At 34.7% G+C, this 24801-nt stretch overlaps 1 protein-coding gene across 3 annotated transcripts in view; it reads left to right on the forward strand.

Moving 5' to 3' along the window:
• LOC108737977 (neuroligin-1-like) overlaps positions 1–24801 on the forward strand; it is a 280090-nt gene that overhangs the window by 150604 nt on the left and 104685 nt on the right. For all 3 annotated transcript variants that reach the window (XM_025981832.1, XM_025981834.1, XM_025981833.1), the window contains one exon: positions 393–610. In XM_025981832.1, coding sequence (XP_025837617.1) covers positions 393–610 — 218 coding nt within the window. The remainder of the gene's footprint in view (positions 1–392; positions 611–24801) is intronic.

A 24801-nucleotide genomic window follows, 5' to 3' on the forward strand; every position in this document is an offset into this window, starting at 1 on the left:
TATATATATTATTAAGAAGAAAACTGTTACTTAAACATTACGAAGTTAGAATGTGTTAATTACTGCTTAATGAGGGTGTATCAGTGGGGCAGGAATGTGTAGAAATGGTTTTAATTATTTTAGGTCTCCTTTAAATTATCCGCCTTAGGATGACTTTTCATCACGATAAACGTTTTAACTGGAAATTGCCTTGACCCAAATACGTAACTAATTAATACAATTTATCATGTTAGATGGCTAAATTTAACAATGCCATGTGATTAAGGACTTATCGGTGATATATTTCGTTGTTGAGAGAGATGCGTGGTAGTTTATTGGTTCGTTAAGCAGTCCGTTTAAACTCCCTTGTCTTGTGTAATTCATTCCAGAAAGTCCCGTCTTGTTTTTTCCAGATACATGCCCCCGGTAACGCCATCCCTTTGGAAAAATACTCGTCTGGCAGACCGATTTAGTACAGTGTGTCCGCAAAAACCTCCTGACATAGGAAACCGCACCGAGGCGCTGTTGGAATTCCCTCGGGGCAGATTGCTTTTCCTTGAAAAACTTCTCCCCTTGCTGGCTAATCAGAGCGAGGACTGCCTTTACCTTAACGTTTACGTGCCTCGCCAAGGTAAGGGTCTTATTTGCACTTGATATCACCATCTGCATGTCTGATTTACATGTGATAAAATAACAAAAAATTTTTTTATCTAAATCTAAACGAGATGCATACGTGATATTTTCCAATAAAATTCCTCATGTGTTTGTCAACCACCAGCACCACTTTAGTTAAGGGAAACCTTTGAGGTTATAATGAACCAGTCAGAGTGAATACCGAATATAGACATTAAACTTTTTTGCAGTTGTACTTTCAACTGGAACAAGCCAAAATTCCTATTAAATTATAACGCCTTAGATGTCGAAAATTGCCCACTTGTTTAGTTTTATTTCCTTAGTCGACGTTGTAATCGTTGCCTAATTTCAGAATGTCCTATCGTCTGATATCTCAACTGGACAATTTCAGTTCCAAAAATAAAACGCGTTTTCTTGCTGTCTTTATTCGTTAATATTGTCAGATGTTTGTAGGCATTCCAACATACATAGTAGTAAAGAAGACTAGAAGGTATATACTGGATCATTCTAGAACACGGAAATAGTTGTCGCGAGATCGTGTACAATAACCTAATTGTTAATACAATAACAAGTTCGAGGCGATACAAAGTGAGAAGAAGTGACAAAGCGTTCATACAATAATTAATTGATAACTAATAATTAATAATAAAAGGTGTTTAAATACGTGACAATATTATTTAAATTACTTGTACAATTATAATACTTTAAAGGAAAAAGCGGCCAAAGAAATGTGAATTTTTTGGTTTACCTGCATGGTAATCGTAAAACACAGACTGAAACACCTGTGCTGATTTTAGCCTTTACTCTTGTGGAATGTAATTTGATCTGACCATAGTTGGTATCTTTTTCACGGAAAACCATTCTGCAGAACAAAAACGGGAGTAATAACATTAAAGGGATCAAAAGCTGGTAACTGAAATATATACACATTAATTTAATACTTGATAAGTTTAGTTTAAAGTTAAGACTAGAATAAGATAAAAAATGAAAAACAGAGAGTTAAAATGTATGTACGTTGGGAAATTTCGTTGCTTAAATCCTCTTAATTTCCAATTGTTGTTTTAATCTGGGTTCACATGGGGATCATAAGTCTCAGGTAAATTTACGAGACGGCATAACAAAGCGATGTGTTTGAAAAGCCAGCACCTTTTGTTAAGGTAATAGTAAATCTGCAGTGTCTGCTTAGCTTAAAGGAGATATAAATTTCAAAAGTATAAATAGAGGGATAAAACAAAACCGAGACCCTCATAAATATTCAGAATGCTTAAATACGTAACCCGGTCGGATTTAGATGTACATCAAATGAAATTACATAGGTTTTTTTTAACTAAATTTTCCCTGAAACTAGTACCTAATAACTGAGACACATCAACTACCAATCGATGTAGGTTTCTCAAAATTGCATAGGTTGCATACGTATGCACTTTTGTCAAATTAAAGGTGCTGAGTCGTAACTGATCAGTTACGATTCAGGACCTGCCCAGTCACCACTGAAGATGCCGTCAGCAAAGAACGGCTGGAAAAGCAAGATTCCACGGACCACGGTCAAAAAGCCCGGAAGAAGACACAGCATAGATAGACCCGGCCGTGAATGCCTAAGAAATACAGTAAAGGTCTGGTTCATTAAAATGGATACGGAACGATTGGCTATAATCATGGTCGATGCGCATCCTAGAAGGCGTCAAGTAGCACTTCCTATAGATCCTCTATCACGCCGGTTTGGTTTTATTAATGACTCCAAAATGAATTCAACGTTGCCAAGCTATGCGTACCCAAGAACTACCGGATCCTTAGAAATCGCAGGACGTTGTTACTGAAAGTAATGTCTGTACAGCTACCAGGAAAAAATTAAGTTAGGGCGAAATGTCTTCTTCAGGATCCTTTCAGGAATCATGCGCATAGATGGGTAGCTACTGGGATGAGAAAGATAAGATGAGTGAAGTAAAGACAGAAGAGAATTAAATTGTGGAATATTACTAACCCAGCAGAAAAACTTGAAAGAGTGCAGACGAACCCGTAATCGAACCAGTGTCCTCTCGAATGCTAATCAGTCGTCTAAACCTGTAGGCCATGCCGCTCGATGAGCTACTAAAAGTTAAGCTTCAACTTTTGGGTATTTCATTCCCACTCGTCACTAATGTTGGTGGGCGGCCAGTCCCTTCGGACTACGTTGGAAGGATAGCCTCTTTTCATGAATCGTGGGAATTGGTGGATGGTGGTTGTTCGGGTGAGAAAGATGAGACAGACGAAATGAAGACAGAAGAGAATGAAGGATTATCTGTGGAATATTACTGCCTCAGCATTTGCCTAGGTGGTCCAAGGAATCCACAGAAAAACTTAGACCAAGGCACACGGACCCGGAAACGAACCGGTGTCCTCTTAAATGCTAATCAATCGTCTAAACCTGTAGGCCATGCCGCTGGGAGAGCTATCAGACAGCAGTATCTCTTTAAGTGCGGAAAACCGTGATGTATTTGTAATTTTCGAAATACTGACATATCTACTTTTATCGAAACTCATTCGACGATCGGTGTTTAAAAGAATACGAATATGAGATACATTTTGGACACCTTTGCTGGCTGACGGCCGCCCCTTCCACCTCTTTCTGGTCATTTTTAAACAAACTCAGTTATCTGAACACATTATAATATGGAAAAACTGAGCCGTAATCACTAAGTTAATCAAAATAAACCTGTGGTAACTTCCAAGTATGAGGAGTCACCGTAGGCATTTTCAATCATTTGCTGAGTGCCGATGAGATTTCTGTTCAATTTAACACAGAATTTAAATGGGTGACGTTGCTCGATGGTTTTCGCCACTACGCATCGGGACTTAAAAGGAGGTTCACAGAAATAGCGGTCCTAACCCTCATAAAGTTCAAAGCAGGTCGATTCTGGAAGCTTTTGCGCTGAAACCACTAAAAGAGGCGGAAAAATATGTTGCTTTATTTTCTGGACACATCCTGTATGTTATTATCAACGTCAAAGCTTTTCTGCAGTTAACAAATATTTGCCTAAAGCTATAATTTAATAATTATAATCGATGACTTGTTTTTCACAAAACTTCAAAGCCCATTGTACGACACAAGCCGATGAGGTATTGTTTGTTTTCAATTGATCGCATCTGTTGACATTATTATATTCAAACTCATGTATTGTTTGGTGTCTAACATGTAAATTGAAAATCTATAATGAATCGAATTTACAAAATGGATTGTTTTTTACGCGTATTACCAATTAATCGAGGATTTTCTTGTTTTGTTTTCTCCAACAATTGAAACAAAGCTAAACAAATGCTGGTTAATCTGTAGCTCATTTGTCATAAAACAAAGAAGTACTCGATTTATTCCGGATCATATATTAACTCCCAAGTGCCAACTAAATGTGTCTGTTGCAATCGATTAGTTGATAACTGTATTCAATAGGTAATGAACTTATTTTTTACACACTGATAGAGGAGCGTTAACGCGTTTCCTTTCATAATATAAGAATCAAAGCCAAAATGGGGACAAAACACACATTATTTGTAGTATTTCATTGCCTCTTACTAAGTATAGAGCTTCAAACTCATTTATTACTTCTGTAATGATCACATTGCAGAAGTGGTCAAAAGAAAATGGTAGAAAGTCAACGGGAATTTATCGCCAAAGGACCTATATTGTTGGGGTCGTAACCGCCTAGTTTTTGTAAGGCAGCCATTTCAAGTTTTTACCTACAGAAAATGATGTGATTGCGTGATTCGGTAATAACTCGTAACGCAGACATCTAGGTTTTCCGATATTTGGCGTTCCAGCTCGTAAACAAGCCTGAGGGTGCGGCGGTGTTTGCGTCTGTTAAACTCCATCACACACTTTATCAATCCAGAATTAAATCGCCCTTCGTTCGCATTCACTTTTGGAAAATTTACGGTATAAACTACGAGAGCCAGATAACCATTTGTACTAATATTTGCTTAAAGACTTAAGATTAGTACTTTGAACAACTCAAAATTAGGTGTATCAAGGTGTACAATAAATAACAATAAACAATTTCATAATTTATGTGGCTCAATCTCGTAATCACACCATTTTCCGTAAAAAAAACTTCAACGGGCTGCTATTGGGATCCGTCAAATGGGCATACACCATCTGGTGGCAAAATTTATAACCCGAATGAGGGAAAAATTTACACAGGAACTGTGCACGCAAATTGTAAAATTGTTTATTAAAATAATAAAACACGTTAAAAAAGTAAAAATCTTTTTGATGATGGAATCGACGAAGTTTTCTTCTAAAGTTAAATCAAATAAAAAGTTAATATGTTCGGTGAAAAGCTGCAATAGCACTTCAGACATAGATCTTCACCCTTCACCTACATTAACTACTTTCCAATAAAAACTAACCGTTTTATATATGTAAAAAATATATTCGGAAAATTAAAGAAAAAAGTAAACTAATAGAAGCTTGGATGAAAGCAGTAGGTATCAAAGAAGTGAATTCCGGAATAAAAATTTGTTCATGTCATTTTAATGCACATGATTATATTTCAGCAAGTATTTACCATCAGCCATAACCTTAATATTTAAAACTAGAATTATACTAAAATAATAAAGTGAGAAATTATTTATCCCTGTGTAATTGATTTAACACAATTCTAATGATACGATATAAGTATTTTGAGGTTAAGAACCTACCTGCTGCAATACAACAAAGTTGCAATAATGTGTTTGCAACGTTCTCTTAAATCGGCTTTGCATGTGCAAGTCATTGATATGATATTGCTTAAATCACCCAGAATCACCTCACCAATTATATAACGTGAATCACTTTTTAAATCCGAAGTTTGTGAAAAGTAGGCAGTAAACTTGACGGAATTTGAAGGCTAGCTTCCGGATTTGTTATTTCCGAATTTTATAATGTGATTGGCATTAAAGATACACTCACCTTCAACGAAATTTCCTTTCCGAAGCTTTGTGTCAGCCCAATCACATATTGTGTCAATACTTATCATTTTATCGTAATTTAAAAACTTGGAAATTGCACGGTACACTATAGGAACTACGATAAATTTTCCCTAATCGGCGCCATGTTTTTAGGCTCCTCCCATTTGACGGATCCCAATAGAGCCCAAGAATATTTTCTTTTTGGCATTGAAATTATTTTGGCTTTTCTCCACTTTCATTTGGATGGTTTTTTTTCGGACACATTACGTGTAAGTGATTGTGATTGAACAGAATTGCCAATACAGTAATCTCTGACATGTCTTCCCTTGTTTTCATTTGAATGTAGAATTTGAAATTTGAAGGGCTGGTAAAAATTCCGGAAACTAAATCGATTTTTTGTTGTTCGAAGTAACTTTAATAACTTTATGTAAAACAATTCTGTAAGTCGCTGAACACGTCGTGGCTTAAAATTTAAACTTTGTCAACGCAAAGCCATTTGAACCGAAGAATTTTCCTTACGGTAGATGATAAAATTAAACGTTAGGAGTGTGTACTCGACATCCGCTTTTAGTATTAGATTTTCTTATAATTACATTGCTTGTACTTAAAACGAGCAATAAATTCACGACGCTTGATTCTTCTGTAACGGAACGTCTTGAGTGAATTATGCTTAAGCAGAAATATAAACACTTGCATAAATTTTGCGTTACCCACTGAAAATGTAATGGGCTCTCAAGTTATTAAGTAACTCTTCCCACTGTATTTGCTCATTCACTGTAGATGATATTTGTTTTCTGTTAAGTTGGCGGAACTTGTATTTTGAAATTATAAACCACGGAATTAATTTCAGTTTTAATATTTTGGAGTCAGAGTAGAAAGACTTCTATTTATATGAAAACTACTACAAACATTGCGTTACTAATTAGAATTTTCTAATTATTAGGTGATCAAACTTATTACTATTCTACTATTCTCAGTTTTCACTGGTTAACTTTGAGCAAGTGAAAACGGGCTAATGCCAAAGAACCTCACTCACATCTTTTGGGATATAGTACGGAAACCAATTTTCTGTTCTTAAATTTTATAGAGCTAACAGTACTTCTTGCCCTGAAATATGATCGGTGATTATTAACAACTCCGCTTCTAATTTAAACTGTTGTGTTACCTGGAACGGGGGATATGTCAATACTGTTAAGAAATCTGCGTACTATTCCGCATGTATCAAGGATTACTGTTTTATGTAGACTTATGTACGTAAGCTTATCCAGTTTCAGCTCGGCTAGGCTAGCGTGTAGTGTTTTAGGTATAACGCCTATCGATGATATTTTTATTGGAGCAATTCGAACTGTGTTCTGTTTCCACATTTCTTTTATTACATCAGCCAAAATAGTATATTTTTGAATTTTCTCAAGATGTTTTTGTTTAAGATTTTCAATGATTGGTACAGCAACATCTATTAGGTAGGTTGTTTTAGTTTCTTTGATGGTCAGTGTGATATCAGGTCTGTTATGATTAACTGCTTTATCTGTAATTACGTCTCTATCGCAATAAAGCTTGGCTAAGTGGTTTTCTAATACATTTTGTGGTTTGTATTTGTAGTAGGGCTCTATCTGATCTATGAGTTTAAACTTTTTAGCTAACAGCGAGTGTATCTGTTTAGCAACATTATTACAATATTATGCCTGTCGGTGTATTGTCGGCTGGTTAAAAATAAGCAACCCCCAGTGATGTGGTCAATTGTTTCGCGAAATGTGATGAAATTGTAGGATTTTGAGTCGCTATCATGAATCCCTCAATGATTATTATTATCATTATTAATTAATCATTAATTAATTTATTTACCTAAAACGCGACTGTTTTTTGAGATGCATTGTGCGGAACTAAAAGATAAGATTAGATTATCTTTTCAAATCCCGTCATCAAAACTTTAAAATGGTTGAATTCTTTGAAATTTATCATTGACTGATCGATAGCAATTTATAAAGCAAGATCCTGGAGCTGCCAGGCATTACATCGTGAAGGTCCATGAAATTTTGCACTGGCTGTACCAAATAGGCAATTTTGAATCAATATTAAATTCCCTCTACGTAATTTGCGATTTGCACAAGTTGTTTAACGGGATATTCGCGAGAATCGAGCCATATCTACGCGCAACCCTAAATCAAATGTTTCAATAGGCATCGAGTTTCCTGATATTCCTCAGTGGGTTCTATCAAAGCTCGACCATTAACCGTGGTAGGTACTACAGTAAATGATAGGGTTGTATCCGCATTAGTTGTTGATGCATCTACAGATTCGCTTATTCAACCACTAAACGTTCCAATCCTCAGCAACTGTTTACGTCTAATATGCGATGGTTATCTAGCATAGGAATTAGTGTCTATGACCCAAATTATTACATCCAAATTATTTACACGATGCATTGTAAACGAACTGTTGAATAACGCGTTGTACTCGTTAATAATTTCAAAGAACTCCGTCGTAACGAACACGGATTAAATTTTCATGATGCTGTTTTTGCGGACATCGAATGTCGATGAAAATTTGATTGATGAACTCAAGAAACCTAAAGCTCACACGATACGACAGAAACTAATGAAAATATAGTATCTAAGTAACTACTACTTAGGAACAATAAGAAAATGAAGTTTTATTTATAGTTTTATCTAAATGAAAGGAATTACTCTGACCTATTGACAGATACGATACATTAAATTAATATTACTTTTATTTGGAAAATCTAAAATGAAGGATATACGAAGGATTAGAATTCAAGGAATCAAATAAAAAAGATTCAACGAATAAAAAGTGCATCTTATTAAAAATCGGTTGTCTGTAAAGTCGGTTTACTGACGATAGTTGAACGTGAGAATGTCATAAGAAAATACTGATGGAATGGTTTCATTTCATTCAAGAAAATTTTAATTTTATTTGTTTGATAGATATTTTGTATGGATATAGAGAAGGAGGTAAATGGAAATGTATTATTGTATAGCGGCTGTCCACGCGGACGCATCGCTCACAAGTAGGAGAGAGACAAATGTCGAACGCTGCCGAACACGGAGGCCGATTGTGCCTCTTTGTCGCTCGTTCCGCGCTCTCGCTTGCACTTCAAGCCTTAAATGGAACGCCTCAGAGCGAGGTAACGCCGCATGAGTCATGTTTTTTCGTGCGTGCAGCCGGCTCCATCGAATTATAAGACGTTGTCACGTCAAAAATTATTTGTTATTATGATATTTGATTAGGTAATTTTACTTAAAAAGTATTAAGTAAGCAAAATGCTCACATTCTCAGAATTTTCCGAAAGGGAAGAAATATGGATCAAATCCAACAAAAAGCCCTAACGAAATTCGAATTATCGACGTATTTTCGTGTAATAATTTCATATACAAATATACATCGTTAACGTAATGACAAGAAATTATTACCTTTGTGGATTTATTTGGAAAAGCATCATATTATTTTTACCTTCAGGAATAAATGGGCTTCCTTTGTTCACCGTAGCAGAATGTGATTCGTTATTCGCCTAGTCTTTGTGCCTTTTTTAAGACCGATAACGTGTTTTTTTTTCTTCAAAATAATGACTTCACATTAAGATAATCTTACCTTAAGTATCACAAGCATTTCTCTGCGGGCCACATTCGCTTTTTTCTTCAACAGTCTTTTGTCATTCTAAGAGAATGTTCCTTCAATATTGTAGATATAATAGGTACCCCTTTAACTGCAGTATTTACCTCAAATAATGGTATAATTTTCTTCAGTGTTTTGTGCTGTTAACGTTTACTGATTTTTAAAATTATGAAACGTAGTATAGCGAGCTTTATGCTTTCCATATTTTAATGTAAGGGTAATTTAAAAACTGACCCCAACAAATGAATTTAGACAAAGGCTGAGGAATAACTTGCGCTAATTATTTTGAAACTAATTATGGACTGGACGTATTCGGGTGAGGCTTCGTAAGGCTTGCTGTTGCAAATTATTTTGTACCCCGCGCCAAATAATTACCAGTCATCTGCACCCTAATGGAACCTGTTGCTGAAATGTTTAGATCGAAAGTAGCAAAATTAGTAGAACCATTAGTAGGTCTGAAAATTGGACTAGTTGTTACGGAAACGTTATTCTGCTCCTGCTTATTTCAAGTTAATCCTTTCGTTAAATAATTAAAATATTCGCTTGTAAAGGGTGGTATAAAACGGTATAATCGCACCTTTGAGAAAAACTATTTAATTTAACTTCATCACTACCACCTTCATATATATNAGAGAGAGAGAGAGAGAGAGAGTGGGAGAGAGCATTTGAAGATTATTTGTTGCATATATTATAGCAAAAGCTTACAGAGAAATGGCACTTTAGCATGACTAATCACTTATTATAATTATAGACTTCTTAGTTTAGTTAGTTTAGTTTTCTTACGATTAGTAAACTCCGGAGATAAAAATCTTCAGTGTCTCAGAGTCTCTGAAAGTGAGACTCGAGTCTCCGTCTCTCATCGAGTCTCTCTGGTGTCGCTGAAAGAGACTGTCGAGAGACTCTAGTCGCTCATAGAGAGATTCTCATTTCGTATCCAGTCTCTGAACGAGAGACTCGAATCTCTGAACGAGAGACTCGAGTCGCTCATTGAGAGATCCTCATTTCGTATCCAGTCTCTGAACGAGAGACTCGAATCTCTGAACGGGAGACTCGAATCTCTCAATAAGTGGTGTCTCGATAGACACCATTAAAAAGTTCAACATATTTCAGAGAACCCAATCTTTCTACGAGAGACTCCAGTCTCTCAATTTTTCAGTTTTATTCATTCAATCTCTCTGTGAGAGACTCGAATCTCTGAATTACCAATTTTATCGTTCGAGTCTCTCATACAGAGACTGCGAGAGATCCATAAAAACACCTAGGCAATCACTGAGAGACTGTGAAAGACTGTGAGAGACGCTCTCAGAGACGCTGACAGACTCTGAAAGAGACTAGGGAGAGACTGAAAATTTTTGTTTAGGGCTGTTATGTTTTACTGGTATTACTAAAAGGCTAAGTAAGCCATAGTTTACCCATATTTACCAGCATGATGAGAAAACTGTCTGGGATTTCCTTGTCTAATACAGACTGGTAAAGAAAATTACTGAAGAATTCATCGAAGGCTATTCTATCCGTAGCAGGTAGATCCAAGATCGAGAACTATGTAGCCTATCGAGCTACAAACTAGTTGCCCCTTAAATCGGACACTAATTGGCAAACTGGGAGCAGAACCTGTATTCTGGGGCCCTGCGCCATCAGGTACCCGTACATATAAAGTGGTAGCCATCGCTGAGAGACAACCTTTTTTCAGGGTGCCTCTTTCTCATCGAGCATCCTTTGGTTCAACCTTGCTCTCATCTTAATTATATGTATAGCCTCATTTTGGGCCAAATTACACACCACTGACGGCTCAGATTATCCTCTATTTCGGTTGGTACTAGTTCTTCCTATTTAATGGCACATTTGAGTGCCAGCTGCTAGGTACTTTGCTCAGGGTTTCGCTGCGGCTTCAATGGTATACCCAAACGGTTGCTTCAGGATTTTCGCCCATTTCCGTCAGTTACTTCCCACCTTACACATTACCTCCAGTTCACACAACTGCGTGCATATCATAGGTTGCACAAACATAGTTAACCCTCAAGCTTGTTAAATTTTTAGTAATGATTATGTTCTTTATGTACTACATTGTTGATGAATAGATGTTTGTTTCCTTCATTGATTCTTTCCCATCTCTCTACAGATACATATAAAATTTATTTCTTGAAAAACTTTTAGTAAAGGTAATTTTTAATTGGTCTAATAGAAGTTAATTTATTACCACGTGTTGTAGATATACTGTTTTAGCAATTTAAAATGTAGAGAAGTGTTTCAATTATGTATTAGTCGATCTGCGATAAATTAACATAGTTTTAATTGAAACTGCGGAAAGTTAAACTTCCACTGAACTTGTCACGTTTTCTTGCGGGAAATTACCGTTAAAAGTTAATTAAATCGGATGCAATTAAATTGGGAATGTTAGCAGTCTTTCTATTTAATTGTTATTAGCAAATTAAATGTGCTTTTTTTTTTCGAAAAAAAAAAACTATAAATGCATTAACCTACATTAAAATTATAAAAAAGTAATGCTTATGGGTTTATAATGCATGATATACTAATAATACAAAAAGGTAAAGTTTGAATGTAGTAGATAATTTCGAAACTATTCATACAATTTCAAAAATTATTAACAACGGATTGACTTAGTCAGAACTTTTTCAGGTAACATACAGTAAACTAACGTTTCGTCTGAAGAAGAATGTATGGCTGAAACGTTGGTTTATTGATTGTTACCTTGAGTAAGCCATTTCATAAAATTATAGATCCTATTTGTCTTAGTTCATATTGGGTTAAATTAATTACAACCATCATCGTAATTAAAAGTAGCAACATTTTTGACGAGGTTCGAGAATGCTCAAATCAAACACACTTGTGGAGCTTTTTCTGTTCGAAACAAAGTTGTCTCTGATAAACGTTGATTAATATCTTTCTAATTTTCCCAAATAACCACACAGTTTGCTTTATGATCAGCAACAGGCAATTAAGTTCAGAGTGCGATACACGCGAAAAAACTCTCTCCTTCTTTCATTGTATACGGAAACCTCAAATGAGATTGATAGAGAAAATAATTAATTATTTACCCGAAAGAACTTCTTGAGAAGTTCTAATCAAATTAAAGAGGAAAAACTCGTAAGTCAACTGCAATTGATTACAGAGAGTGGAAGACATATCGGCGTCGACTTTCTCCGTAAGAGCTGCACCATTTTCGTTGACATTGAATAAGAGACACAAGCACTCGCCGATGTCGACGACAAACTAAAGAATATCGTGGGTTGGGGATTTGTTTTCCCTTTTTTTTTTTGTTTTTTATTGCCAGTTACTCTCGCGTCAGTTTCATTTTTCGCCAGACGACAAGAACGCCGATTTATTATCCCGAGACGTGATGATGTTTCCTTGTATTTGTCTGAAACCTCCACGATATGCTTGCTACGTATATTATTAACGCAACTTTCGGTTCGGAAAGAGAACTTATTGAGATTTATGGGAATAAGTTATAGCTGCTTGTTTTACCTGCTCTTTATTTTTATTCAGCCATCACTAGGCTTAACTACTTCTCGCACCAATGTGAGAACTTCTATTAAGTACAATAATGGAACGTCTTCGACGCTGTTCTATCTTTTGGCGAAAGCTATTCCTGGGAAAGCATCATCTGCGGTAGCACGCTCCCTAGAAACTGCTAATAGTAAATGATTTATGGGATTTTTGTATGCAAAATACTTAGCTAAGTACTATTAAGATATTGTTCGAGAGGACAAAATAAACAGATTAATGGAAGAAGCGAGACGGACTGATTATTCTAGGTATTAGGATCTCTTCTACTTTTAGCATGGATGTAGAAAACGTCAGAAATACAGTGTATAGAGATAGGCCCAATCTAGGAGGGCGGGGGGCAGACGGGGAAATGTTCAGAGCGGTAAAAAAGAAGGGCGATGAAATTGACGGTGTCGGGCGGTTGCACGGGGAGAAAAACCTTATAAAAATTACAATAGAAATCCGGCTGCACGCACGAAAAAACATGATTCATGCGTCGTTACCTCGCTCTGAGGCGTTCCATTTAAGGCTTGAAGTGCAAGCGAGAGCGCGGAACGAGCGACAAAGAGGCACAATCGGCCTCCGTGTTCGGCGGCGTTCCACATCTCTACTTGAGTGAGCGATGCGTCCGCGTGGACAGCTGCTTTGCAATAATACATTTACATGTTTTCGTCTAGTATGAAGTGCAGTGAAAAGTGAATGTGGTGTCAATTGTTTATAGCAACGATAATTGCGGCGATAAAGGTAATAATTCTTTCGATCTTAAATATATGTTCAGTGATATATTGTCGAATTGAAGCTAGAGTTACAAATAAAAGAGTTGTAAATAAAAGATGTAAAACAATTGCTCAAAATACATTCATACTTGTAAAAACTATGTTGAGTTGAGAACAGAGGGAAATTCTCCCAAATTTTTTGCTTATTAACATTTTTGAACTCACAACTTTTTCCGTTTCGCTTATGTTAACAACAACTAAATAGCAGTACTTAATAAGCTCAAATGTAAATTATTAATCTTGTTGAATTTTAGTGAAACATACCAAAAAAAGGTGGGAGCTTTGTAAAACATAAAAAAGAAGGCTGTGTGGTGAAATTAGTTAAACATTCGGTAGGAACGAAGTTTCTTACGCTAGTTAGCAAATATCTCTCTATGGAAGCAGTGAGTATACAGGGGGAGAGACACAGTTTAACGCTTTCGTGTCACGTACGACTTTTTTTGGTCAAATGGGATTGAAAGACACAAAAGTTTAAGTTTCTTTTCAGTAAAGTCGGACCGAACAGCGTAGCCTACATCTTAGCATTCGTGAGGATCTTGGTCCGATTCCGGGTTTTTCGTGAATACCAATTCTGCAGCTAATTGTAAGTCAACAAAAACATGGTCCAGCGAGTGTCAAGCGAATGAAACCGCAGGCACAGATAGTAGTTTATTAATAAGAATTTTATGCTATATTCGTATAATGGGCACTTTGATAATAGCTGTAGTAACTAACGAAATGATCGAATTTTATTTATCAAAAGTTCAAAACAGTCATTTCGTAACGCTTCCAATAAATTATCTAAACCAAATTTACTAGATATAACACGATTGAAACAATAAATTTCATTTTATGGATTGTATTACCTATTCACACCTGTTCAACCAACACACTAAATATCGTAAAGTGCAATTACGAGTATCAATTAATGAAATACAAATTAAAATAGTTTCTGAAACCACATTTGATACTACACAGAGATTGGTGGATCGGATGATTACTCCATGATGTATTACTTTAATTATAAACAGTTCAAAAACAAATATTTCACAATCCGCATAGATATGGCAGTAATTTAATAAGCATCACGCATATGTATATATGTCTACTTGTGCATATACATACATGTATTGAAGCCAATGTTAATTACATTTGCAATTTCAATTTCATTAATATTACAATTTTTATAATCTCCTATGATGATTAAAATTAACGAATTTCGAATATAAATTAAAAGACCATTGTTATAGGTAAATATCAGACGTTAAGGATAGTACCTACTATAAAATACGGTATCAAAACATAACCCCAAAAAATTGTCCTTAATATATTTAAATGCTTATATCTTTTAGTATTTTTTAAGTATATAGTAGAGCTTTAATTTAATAATACAATTCCTAGATTTCCTACATCTCCGGTAATATGCATAATAGATTGCAGTTTCATGGTATGCTAAGGAGCTGGTGATTTCTATTTTAAAAACGCATTATTATCAAAAAGCTTTTGTACATAGTGATGCGTACATATACTGTAGATCCTACCTGAAAGCTTGTAGTCTTCTTTAACGGCTTTCTGTAAATAAGTAATTTTTGTAAAAGCAGTATGAGAAGATCACATTCGGTTTTAAAAAATAGTCAGGATTCATCGAGTCAAGGTTTTGCGTATAATAAGTACTATCAATAGTCTAAAAAGCTTAAATGTTTCCTATTACAGAGACAATTAAAAAATATTTTTTTCTAATTCATATATTGCTCTGTCCATCCGAATATGATGCTTCAAATTGTTCATTACAGAATTCTCAAAGAGGAGAAAAAAAGTATTAAGACGTCCTATAAACCATCTTACACTGTAGTTGCCTAATAATTGGCTTAAAAGCTTGTAAAACCACTAAGAAAGCTTTAAGCTAAATCGTGTACCTATTATGGTTAGTATTGTTTACTTTGGAACCAAAATTTAGATTAATACTGCAAGTTTTATTTTATTAACCCCAATTTTTTTCTTTTTGTGACTAAAAATAGTAATGGTAGTATATCATTTATATCAAAATTTAGTTAGTATCTACCTTAAAAGAACGAATATTCAGAAGTGATATACAAAGGAGATGGACATTGTGTAAGAAATTCAGTTTAGCGAGTAAATAGCACTACATTTTTAACAAGTCTCTGAAAGTTTTACCCAAGTAATTTTCCTTTCACTGAATCATGAATTTTTCGAACAGATCTTTCAAGCGTGCCAATTTCAATAAATAATGTATTAAGCTTTTCTTGGTGGTTTAATTTTTAATATCTTATAAGTGTCTTGCTGTTTATTACCAATTCTGTTTTATGTCTGCTTGTTTTCTTTTTTTTTTAAATAATTAAGCCTTAAGAAATGAGAGCTGTGAGACTGAAGTATTCTATCCGTTTAAACACTGGAAATGTATTTAATTAAAGAAAGTGGTTCATCTCTTCAATTCCGTAGTGCATTGCAGTGTTTGATTTAGCAATCTGCAAGCAGTGCGGAAGTGAGGAGATGCTTTCACAATCGGCACTTTGGAAGAAGTCGAAACAACATCAGCCAGTCTGAAGAAAAACAAGAGAAAGGGGAAAAGGAACTTCAAAAACTCAAGAAGCTAATTTAAATTATCGTATTAATTAGAGTTCGAAGAGAAAAGCAGCGTTTTAGAATTAAATCAAAGGATTCAAAAGTAGATAAAGATAGCAAATCAAAGAACTCATCTACATGAAACAAGAATTAATAATTAGCATCTGTTTATTACTTATTCATTGGCTGTTTGTTGTAATGGATAGAAAAAAGTAATCATTAACAGCAATTGCAACTTTTTTGTGTGGAAAAGAAGCTAAAACTAAAAAACCAAAGGAAAAAAAATTTCAAAATTGTCAAAAGAAATTTTCCAAATCTTATTGCAATTTTCATCATCAAGTCGTTTCTACCATTTCTTTTATAAAAAAAAAACGGGACTTCCGTTCTTTTTCAGACTTTCTAAATGAGTATTTGTTCAAATTTTTAAGATGAATTTCTTCGTTACCTTCATTTGGAAAATGCATGTATTAAATAACTTTAAACTGTCTCCAGATTTTCTCTAGATTGTTAAGACATACTTAGTTGCATTCATATTTACAAAAACTACCATTGGGATCCTTCTGTTGTGGTGAAAAGATAAATATTGTCAGCAATAATCCAGTAATAGGTATAGCAGTTATCTGTTCATTTATATCACTGTAGATTTATCCCACTGTCTAGTTCTCTGGTCTACATACTATTTGTACCAAGTCTTTTGTATTTAATATTCCCTCAGTTAATGATGTTTACTTACCTATATTGTAGTGAACTATGGATTATTTCCGGTTCATAGGTTCCTCTTGTTGCGACAGCCTTGCAGAATCAATGTTGCCGCAAATATCGATCGCCTGCGGCATTTGTTCATAACAGAATGCATTATCATAAGTAAACTCTGTAGGTATAAATTTACTATTTATTACTAGCTGTACAGAAAAGACAATGCACCAGATGACTATTTTATAGCTACGGGTCATCTTAATATAAACATAGTACATAGATACATACATACACGCATACACAGGAACATAGGTACATATAGCAGACAAAATTTAAGACATGGTACAACTATGTCGTTTTATCGAGGTCCCTTGATATCTTTAGCAGATTCTGATCGAATTTTATGACATACAGTTCAGTTCAGTTAGCAAAGGATCACATAAAATGATTTGTTATTACGGATGCAAAAAGGTTCATGACTTGGCAAAGTCGTGAGTTGGCGGAGGAGTTTATTAAAAGGAAGCGAAGCTTTTGCCAAAGTGACTGCTATGATTATAAAATCGATAAGCGAACGGACCGCCAAAAAAAAGATGAATAAAGCAGCTATGTGAAACCCGAGGTCAGATGTCAAGTGCTCTCCGGATGAAACCACGAAATTGACTCGAGTGTTTTTTGGTGTAAACCTAAGATACTAAGTGGCCATTAATGAGAGTCTTGTTCACTATCGTCCGTCAGGCTGCTATTGCAATTTGTTCCTTTCTTGTAGCGTCGCATTTATTTGCTAATGGCACGTCCTTTAACGTTTATTTAGCCAACAATCGAGAATATACGATAAAATACTTGTGTTTACAATAGAAATCGATGCACTATTTGACCAACTGAATGACAATCTTTTGTTTTCTTGCTTTGGGAAGATTACTTCTTGTTGTCCTTGTAAAGGATACTGTCAAGTTTATACTTATGTAGCCAGAAAGTACGTGTAAGTCGCCTAATTAGTCAAATAATGGGCCCAGTAAACTTACAGATAACAATCAGCTAAAGTAGACTCGGTAATTGTTTTATTTGTTCGTAACTGTTGTGGGCGTTAGGGGATTAAGGATAACTATAGTTTTCTAATCCGGATACTTTTTATCACTCCACGGATACAGTTCATTATTCCCCGCACTGAATCTATCTACTGGATACTATTACCTATCCTGCAGCATTTCTCGTATCAGAGTGGGAGAGGGGAAAAATGAGTTGATGACTATTGAGCAGAAAAATGAACACACAAATATGCCGTAATTGAGATTGAGCTTGAGCATGTCTAGCACTTGCACGGAGAAAATGGAAAATGAAAATTTACCTAAATATTAAAGCTTCTTAAGCAAAAATAGTAAAACAATTTGGACCAGAATATTTAAAAATAAAATCCTAGCAGAAATAAATTTACTAGGTATTTTAGTTGATATTACAAATTTGATTGTAACAATTAAGAAACTTTAAATGATTTTTAAAGGAACATGTAAGAAAAAATATTATTACAAGTTACCTAATAAATCCTACTATTTCTACAGCAAATTCAGTCATTTACAATCGAAAACTGCAATTTTTCCATTGCCATAAACATTTAGTTTTCTCCATATGGTGCCACTGGTGTGGCGTTTAGTTCAAAGTCCAAACATACCCAAATATTCGTGAATGATGTGATGTATACGTTCCGTTGATATCTGTAGAGTGTCTGCTATTTCATTCAATTTCAATTTACGATCATTCAAAATCATTTTGTGGATTTTTTTAATGTTTTCGTCCGTAACAGCCTCTTTTGGGCGTCCACTGCGTTCACCGTCTTCGGTGCTCATTTCACCACGTCTAAACTTAGCATACCAATCCTTGATGGTTGATTTTCCTGGGGCAGTGTCCGGAAATTCGTTATCAAGCCAAGTTTTTGCTTCAACTGTATTTTTTCCCTTCAAAAAGCAATATTTTATCAACACGCGAAATTCCTTTTTATCCATTTTTTTCACAATAACAAAAGTTGCTTCACTAAAAATGCTATAATTCACAAACTAATGATCCGACAGCCGTCAAATTTATAGACGCGTCTTTTGAAGGTTAGGACTAACTGAAAATCATATGGATTTAGTTTTGGTGCCGCCATCTATGTGTCAGGCCGGGGACTTTTCAATTGACCCTATACATTACCTTTTACATATCAACGAAATTTTAGCTTAGCGAAGACGGGATCGTAACTTTTAAATCGATATTTCCTGCTTCAGTTTTTAACGTATTGAGAGGCAGTTGATTCTGAATGTATACTAAATGAATCATTAAAATAAAATTTTAAGTTACATGGTAAAAATAACCGGATATAGAGATGCAGTTTTCAATTAAAATCAATTGCATTTTGTATCCTTTATCCGGGCGCTACTGCTTGTATCCGTACCGGATAAGTATTACCACTGTCCGAAGCCAGCTCTGTCAGGCTAATTAATTTTTTCTAATCTACAAAGGACGTCCAGCCAACGTTAAATTTATGTACACATAGATTTTGTATAAGTGTACAAATTCCGTCGTTTATGGAGTAATTTCTTGTTTTTACGCCCCCATAAATTTGATAGATACGTAGGAACTTTTGGAAGTGTCGAAGCATCGCTGACATTGTACGACCCGTTTTATCACTTACGGAACATTAAACGGTGATTGATAAAAATATTTTTCAGAGAGATACCCCTTTAATGTTAATTTGATAAATATTTATTATTCTCGTGGACTCGAGATACTGAAACTGGGACATTTTCTTTGCTGAAAGGAAATGCTTCAAATTAATGACATTTGAAAAATTGAGCTTGAATAATAAATTTAGCTTTCCAAATTCAGAACACTAAGTCTGCCTTACCTAACAAATTATCCTTCTTGAATGCTTAGAAAAGATAAAATGCAAATAAAGTATGTTATATATTGGTAAGTCGTCTAATGTCGCTTGTTGAGTAGGGAATTTGTTGCATGCTTAGATCTATCGTAGAATACTCCCTAGAGGCATTTAATTTTAAACGTTTACAGACAACATCCGTCACGTATGTAACAGGACAATAAAAGTAGTAAGCCTGCTTGTGACAGCCAACAGTAAACATAATGGCATTTTACGTCAAATGTTCCTTGCTTAGAACCGTATGTATATACATTTCACTACAATTTGACTGTGCAGATTGGCCACCTTCTTCTCACAGCATAAAACTAATTTTTCTATTCCTTTGGAACAGTATTTTTTTTTCTGGTAAAAGGTATCCTATCTCCTTTTCTGTACCCCTAATAACGTGTGTACAAAATTTCATGATTCGTTTTACCCGCAGCTTCGCTCGCGTTGATGTCCTAAATACGTGTCAAAAATCATCAACGACCACATAAAATTAATTTTTCTATCCCTCGAGAACAGTATTTTTTGGGATAAAATGTCCTTTTTTGTACACCTGACAATGTGTGTGTAAAATTCCAGGAGGATAGGTTAAATAATAAAGCTGTCAAATAGTAGCAAACAAAAAAGCTCACATTTACAGTTATAATATTAGTTGGGATAAAAAACCCAACAGAAACCAAACTTGTTCTTTTACCTTTTATGTTCATGGAGATTACTAATTTGATTCCGGGTCCATCTGCTCTGGTCCAAGTTGTTCTATAGTTTCCATGGATCATTTAAACAAATGTTGAGAAAGTAAACATTCCACAGATTTCTATATATATATCTTAATTACATTCATCTCATCTTATTTCTCCAGTCATAACCCAGTTATTCCTGGGTTTCCTAAAAGGAACCTGAAGGGGACCTCCCGCCCTACCTTCCAGCTTTGCATTACAGTGTATGTCGCCAGGACTGTCCAACATTAACATCAGTAACTGTCTGTAATGTTTGTTTAATAGTACTGCATCATTGTTATTTCTTATTTTCTAACGGTTCCCTTTACCAATGAAGTTTTACAATTTAATAATTATTCTCTATACGCTCAGGACCATAAGGATCGAGGAAAGCCTTTATATTTATGACAATATTAAAGAAATTATGAATAATTAACTTTCAGTTATTTTCGTTTCAAAAATGACTAGTGGACCATAATAGAATAGAATGAATGGAATAAATTATTTTTAACTATCAAGCCATCAGCAGCGGACGAATGGATGGAGATACTTCAAGAGTTAAATTCAACAACAATGAACTTCATATATTTGAACATTGCACAACAAATGCGAATCAAATCACGCGAATCGGTGCATTTATATAAATATACGTACATATGTATCTACATATGTATGTACACCAACAAATAAAATAGATAGTGAATTACCATTGTCAGTTGAACTTGCGTGTAGTTCTCGCGAGTTTGTGTGAAAATTGGAATGTATTAATCACTCGCAAAAATAAGTTTTAATAGCAATTTCGTGGACGATTTAACAATAATGGCCATGAGTAACGTACAAAATTCCACTGACTCTATATTCATTTATTATAAATGAAAAATGATTATGGTGGATTAAATAATTAACAATTTTATTTCTGACAAAAAGTCATTTCGTTTCAGTGCAATTAAAATGCTTATATAGGTGCCTATGTAATACAATTTTTGCATAATCGTGGGTAAATGAATTAAACGCATTTACAATTCTAAAAAGACCAAACGAAATTTTTAAAAATGATATTTCAGCTTTAGCTGAACTAAAATATTCCGGTCCAAACAAAATCCCGGCAGAATTTTTATTCATTTACATATACATACAATTCGAACTGACCATCCAGTATGTAATAATATATTCGGAAGGCTAATTATGAACAATTAGCTGTTCAAATTGGATACAATTGTTAGGCTGCACAATTCAATAATTAAAACCAATATCCACATGCATATATACAAATAGATCAATATTAAATGCAAATAACATGAAGATACAACAAATGTATGTCATAGTGGAAGGCTAAAATGTAGGCATCACATGGGGTGACTGGTCTATTCTAAGTTTGACCAATAACTTTATAGGTTATAAATTGGTTGATACAAATCTAACCCGATTAATGAAACCTGTAATTAAATGTAAATAACATGAAGATAAAATAAATATATGTCATACCCCGAGATAAAAATGTTCAGTCTCTCTGAGACTCGAGTCACTCATAGAGAGATCCTTATTTCGTATCCAATCTCTGAACGAGAGACTCGAATCTCGGAATGAATAATTTTATCGTTCGAGTCTCTCATGCAGTCTGTGAGAGATCCATAAAAACACCTAGGCAATAACTCAGAGACTGTGAAAGACTGTGAGAGTCGCTCTCAGAGACGCTGAAAGACTCTGAGAGACTGAAGATATTTGTCTAGGGGGTGGAAGGCTAAAATGTATCCATACCATGGGGTGACTGGTTTATTCCAAGTTTGACCAACACCTTTTTAGGCAAACCGCGAAATACATTCTGACTAACTAAATTTCAGAGAATACAGAAATTTTACAAAACCACTGGAAAATCATCTAGAGTCTTTTTCTCAATTAGATAATCTCACGGGCTAACCTTAAATTGGTTAATACAAATCTAACCAAATTTATGAAACTTGTAATTTAAATTTTCGTCATATACTTAAATTATTTATAAAAAAGAACTTCCTTACTACTCTTTCTTTTTTCAAATCAATGCATAATATATTGCTACTATTAATTTCCTTGAAAAATATTGAAGTTCCTGATGTCTTCCTACTAACGAGCAACTAAGTAATTCCCGAAACTTTTATGAAATTTTCTTTCGATGTGTAGGCAGGTAGGTATTTTCAACATTAATATTAATTGAAAAATCAATGAAGTCGCTCTCGTAAGAGAAAACAGATCTCATTAATAACCGATGTTCTGAGCTTTTGGAACCAAAATGAAAATCGGATTACTAATCCTACACCCACAATACTATAAGTATTTTGAAAACAACGTGGTTGTTTATTGAAATATAATTAATCCCTATTTATTGTCTTAGAAACGTCTTTCTAAATCCCAATCTACGTATTAGTAATTTGCTCTATGTTTAGAGAAATGTAAACCGCTACAAATTAATCCTTAACTAGTGTTATCAAATTTAATATGAAAATATAATAATAGTAATTAGTCAAAATTCCATCGAATGATTTGTGATACTGTAAAAAATAATAACAAAACAGGTTTACTTTCATGAAGTTGTTACAATCGGAAATCCGAATCTCTCCTGATCTGTCGACTGATGCTGACTGAATCGCTGAGCCAATTGAGTTCAAAGTTGTTGGGAATGTTTTTTATCTGTGCACTTTTTTATATAAATTCAACTTTTAATTCAATTGCAAGAATCTTGTCTTTTTTTGCTTTTGCAGAGTTATTCATAGTGATCTTGACTTAGAATTTTTGGCGAAATTCACAGTGTATTTTATTTGATTTCATTGAGATAACTGTCAAGAATTATGTTACAATCTTTAGAAAGGATGATTGGTTTGCACCATTCATTTCTAAACTTGTTTTTAACTAATCCGATTGACCATTTTGAAATTATCGAATGGCGACTTGGCTCTCAGCTCAATTCATAAACAGGGTTTTTCAGCTTAGTGAAGTAAATGGTGTATTATTGGATGTTTATTTTGTACATTTCGCGGGCAATACCACGCGCTATTAACCTAGTGATCGTAATCGTGTAGTTTATGCGAAGTAATATTGAAAGGAACCATTTTTCCATATCTCGTTCATGCCCCATTAGTCGTTCGTTTTTATAACTTTCTCATGGCGACTAATCCTGGATTGGACCCTTTGCTCACATATTTGCTCCTTTTACGAGTTCTAAGTCGTTGCCGATTCCTTTTCCAGTTTCTTTCTTGAATCAAGGACATTTTATACAAAGCGCGACCAGAGATTAGACACAAGCCAAAGGAAACTAATGTCCCGGAAAGCCGAGAAGTAATTTGTCGAAATGTGTTTGCAAGAGCTGTTTTTCTTTATCTGTACCCAGCAACAAAATGAGCACTCCACTTTAATATCTACTGCACAAAAATGACGAAGAAAAACTCCATTAAATAAACCGTCCAAATTTTTTTGTTTATTAGTAGATGTTACGAAATAATTTAGCAAAATATTACAACCAACTTAAGCCGATTAACTGTCGCTTTTGAAACAATCTGAAAAGCTTACATTACGGTAAGCGCTAGATAATAACATCACATTACAGAAACGCCGCTTCATGTGAACAGTGTATTAATCGTAGTGGGCCACCGTAAGCCTTCGCTTATAGAAACAAAGTCCAATAAGTGCAATTTCAGGAACTGATAAGGGGGTGGTTCAGGGAGAGGACAAAGGTAAGGGAAATGGTGAGGAAAAGACGCAGAGAAATAATAAAGAGGCCTAAATATGTAATGGGTGCAAATGAGATAGTACAGATGGGTTGGCAGAGAGATTGGGTGCCAAGTTATTTAGAGAGAGGTCGTTGATATTGGATTGGAGTTTTGCAAATGTGTTATCTCTATTTTCAATAAACATTTTGCGTGGCCATGTACCAATTGTAATTGGGTCTACCAATAATTATGTGCTTTTGGTTACATCTTTTCACGCTTTTCAAACTAGTGTTTCGTAGTTTTAGGACATAAATGCTAAAAATAACGACAGACTTACACACACTCTCCTTTTGACTAGTATTATACTTACCTTATCTAGTGTAAACTTTACTATTAATTATCAAACCGTACACAGTTTCCTTTAAATATATCGAATTGTAAAAGTAGGGAAGTTAGGACATAAAAAAATCAAAACGTAATAAATGCGTTTCTTTGTAATTGCACATTGTATAGATTCCAATTTAAAAGCAGAGCTTTATTATTGGTACTTGCGATTCATTGTCCTTATATTACCCGTGAAGTTCTATTAAATTATTGTTCTTGTGCGTAATTTTGAATGCCCTAAGACTGTTTTCCGTTTAAGGAATTTCTGGCTTACACACCGTTTACAAAATATAGCATCTTTATGCAAATGAAATCCATTCGAATGCTTTTCTCCCAATGAGATGAAGGGACTTTAATCCGCGCAGGATATTGTAAAGCGTAACCGCTATTTCTGTTCCTTCCTTGAGGCATGTTGCTGATTC

The sequence above is a fragment of the Agrilus planipennis genome, unplaced genomic scaffold (genome assembly GCF_000699045.2).
Source record: "Agrilus planipennis isolate EAB-ADULT unplaced genomic scaffold, Apla_2.0 scaffold161, whole genome shotgun sequence".
NCBI lineage: Eukaryota > Metazoa > Arthropoda > Insecta > Coleoptera > Buprestidae > Agrilus > Agrilus planipennis.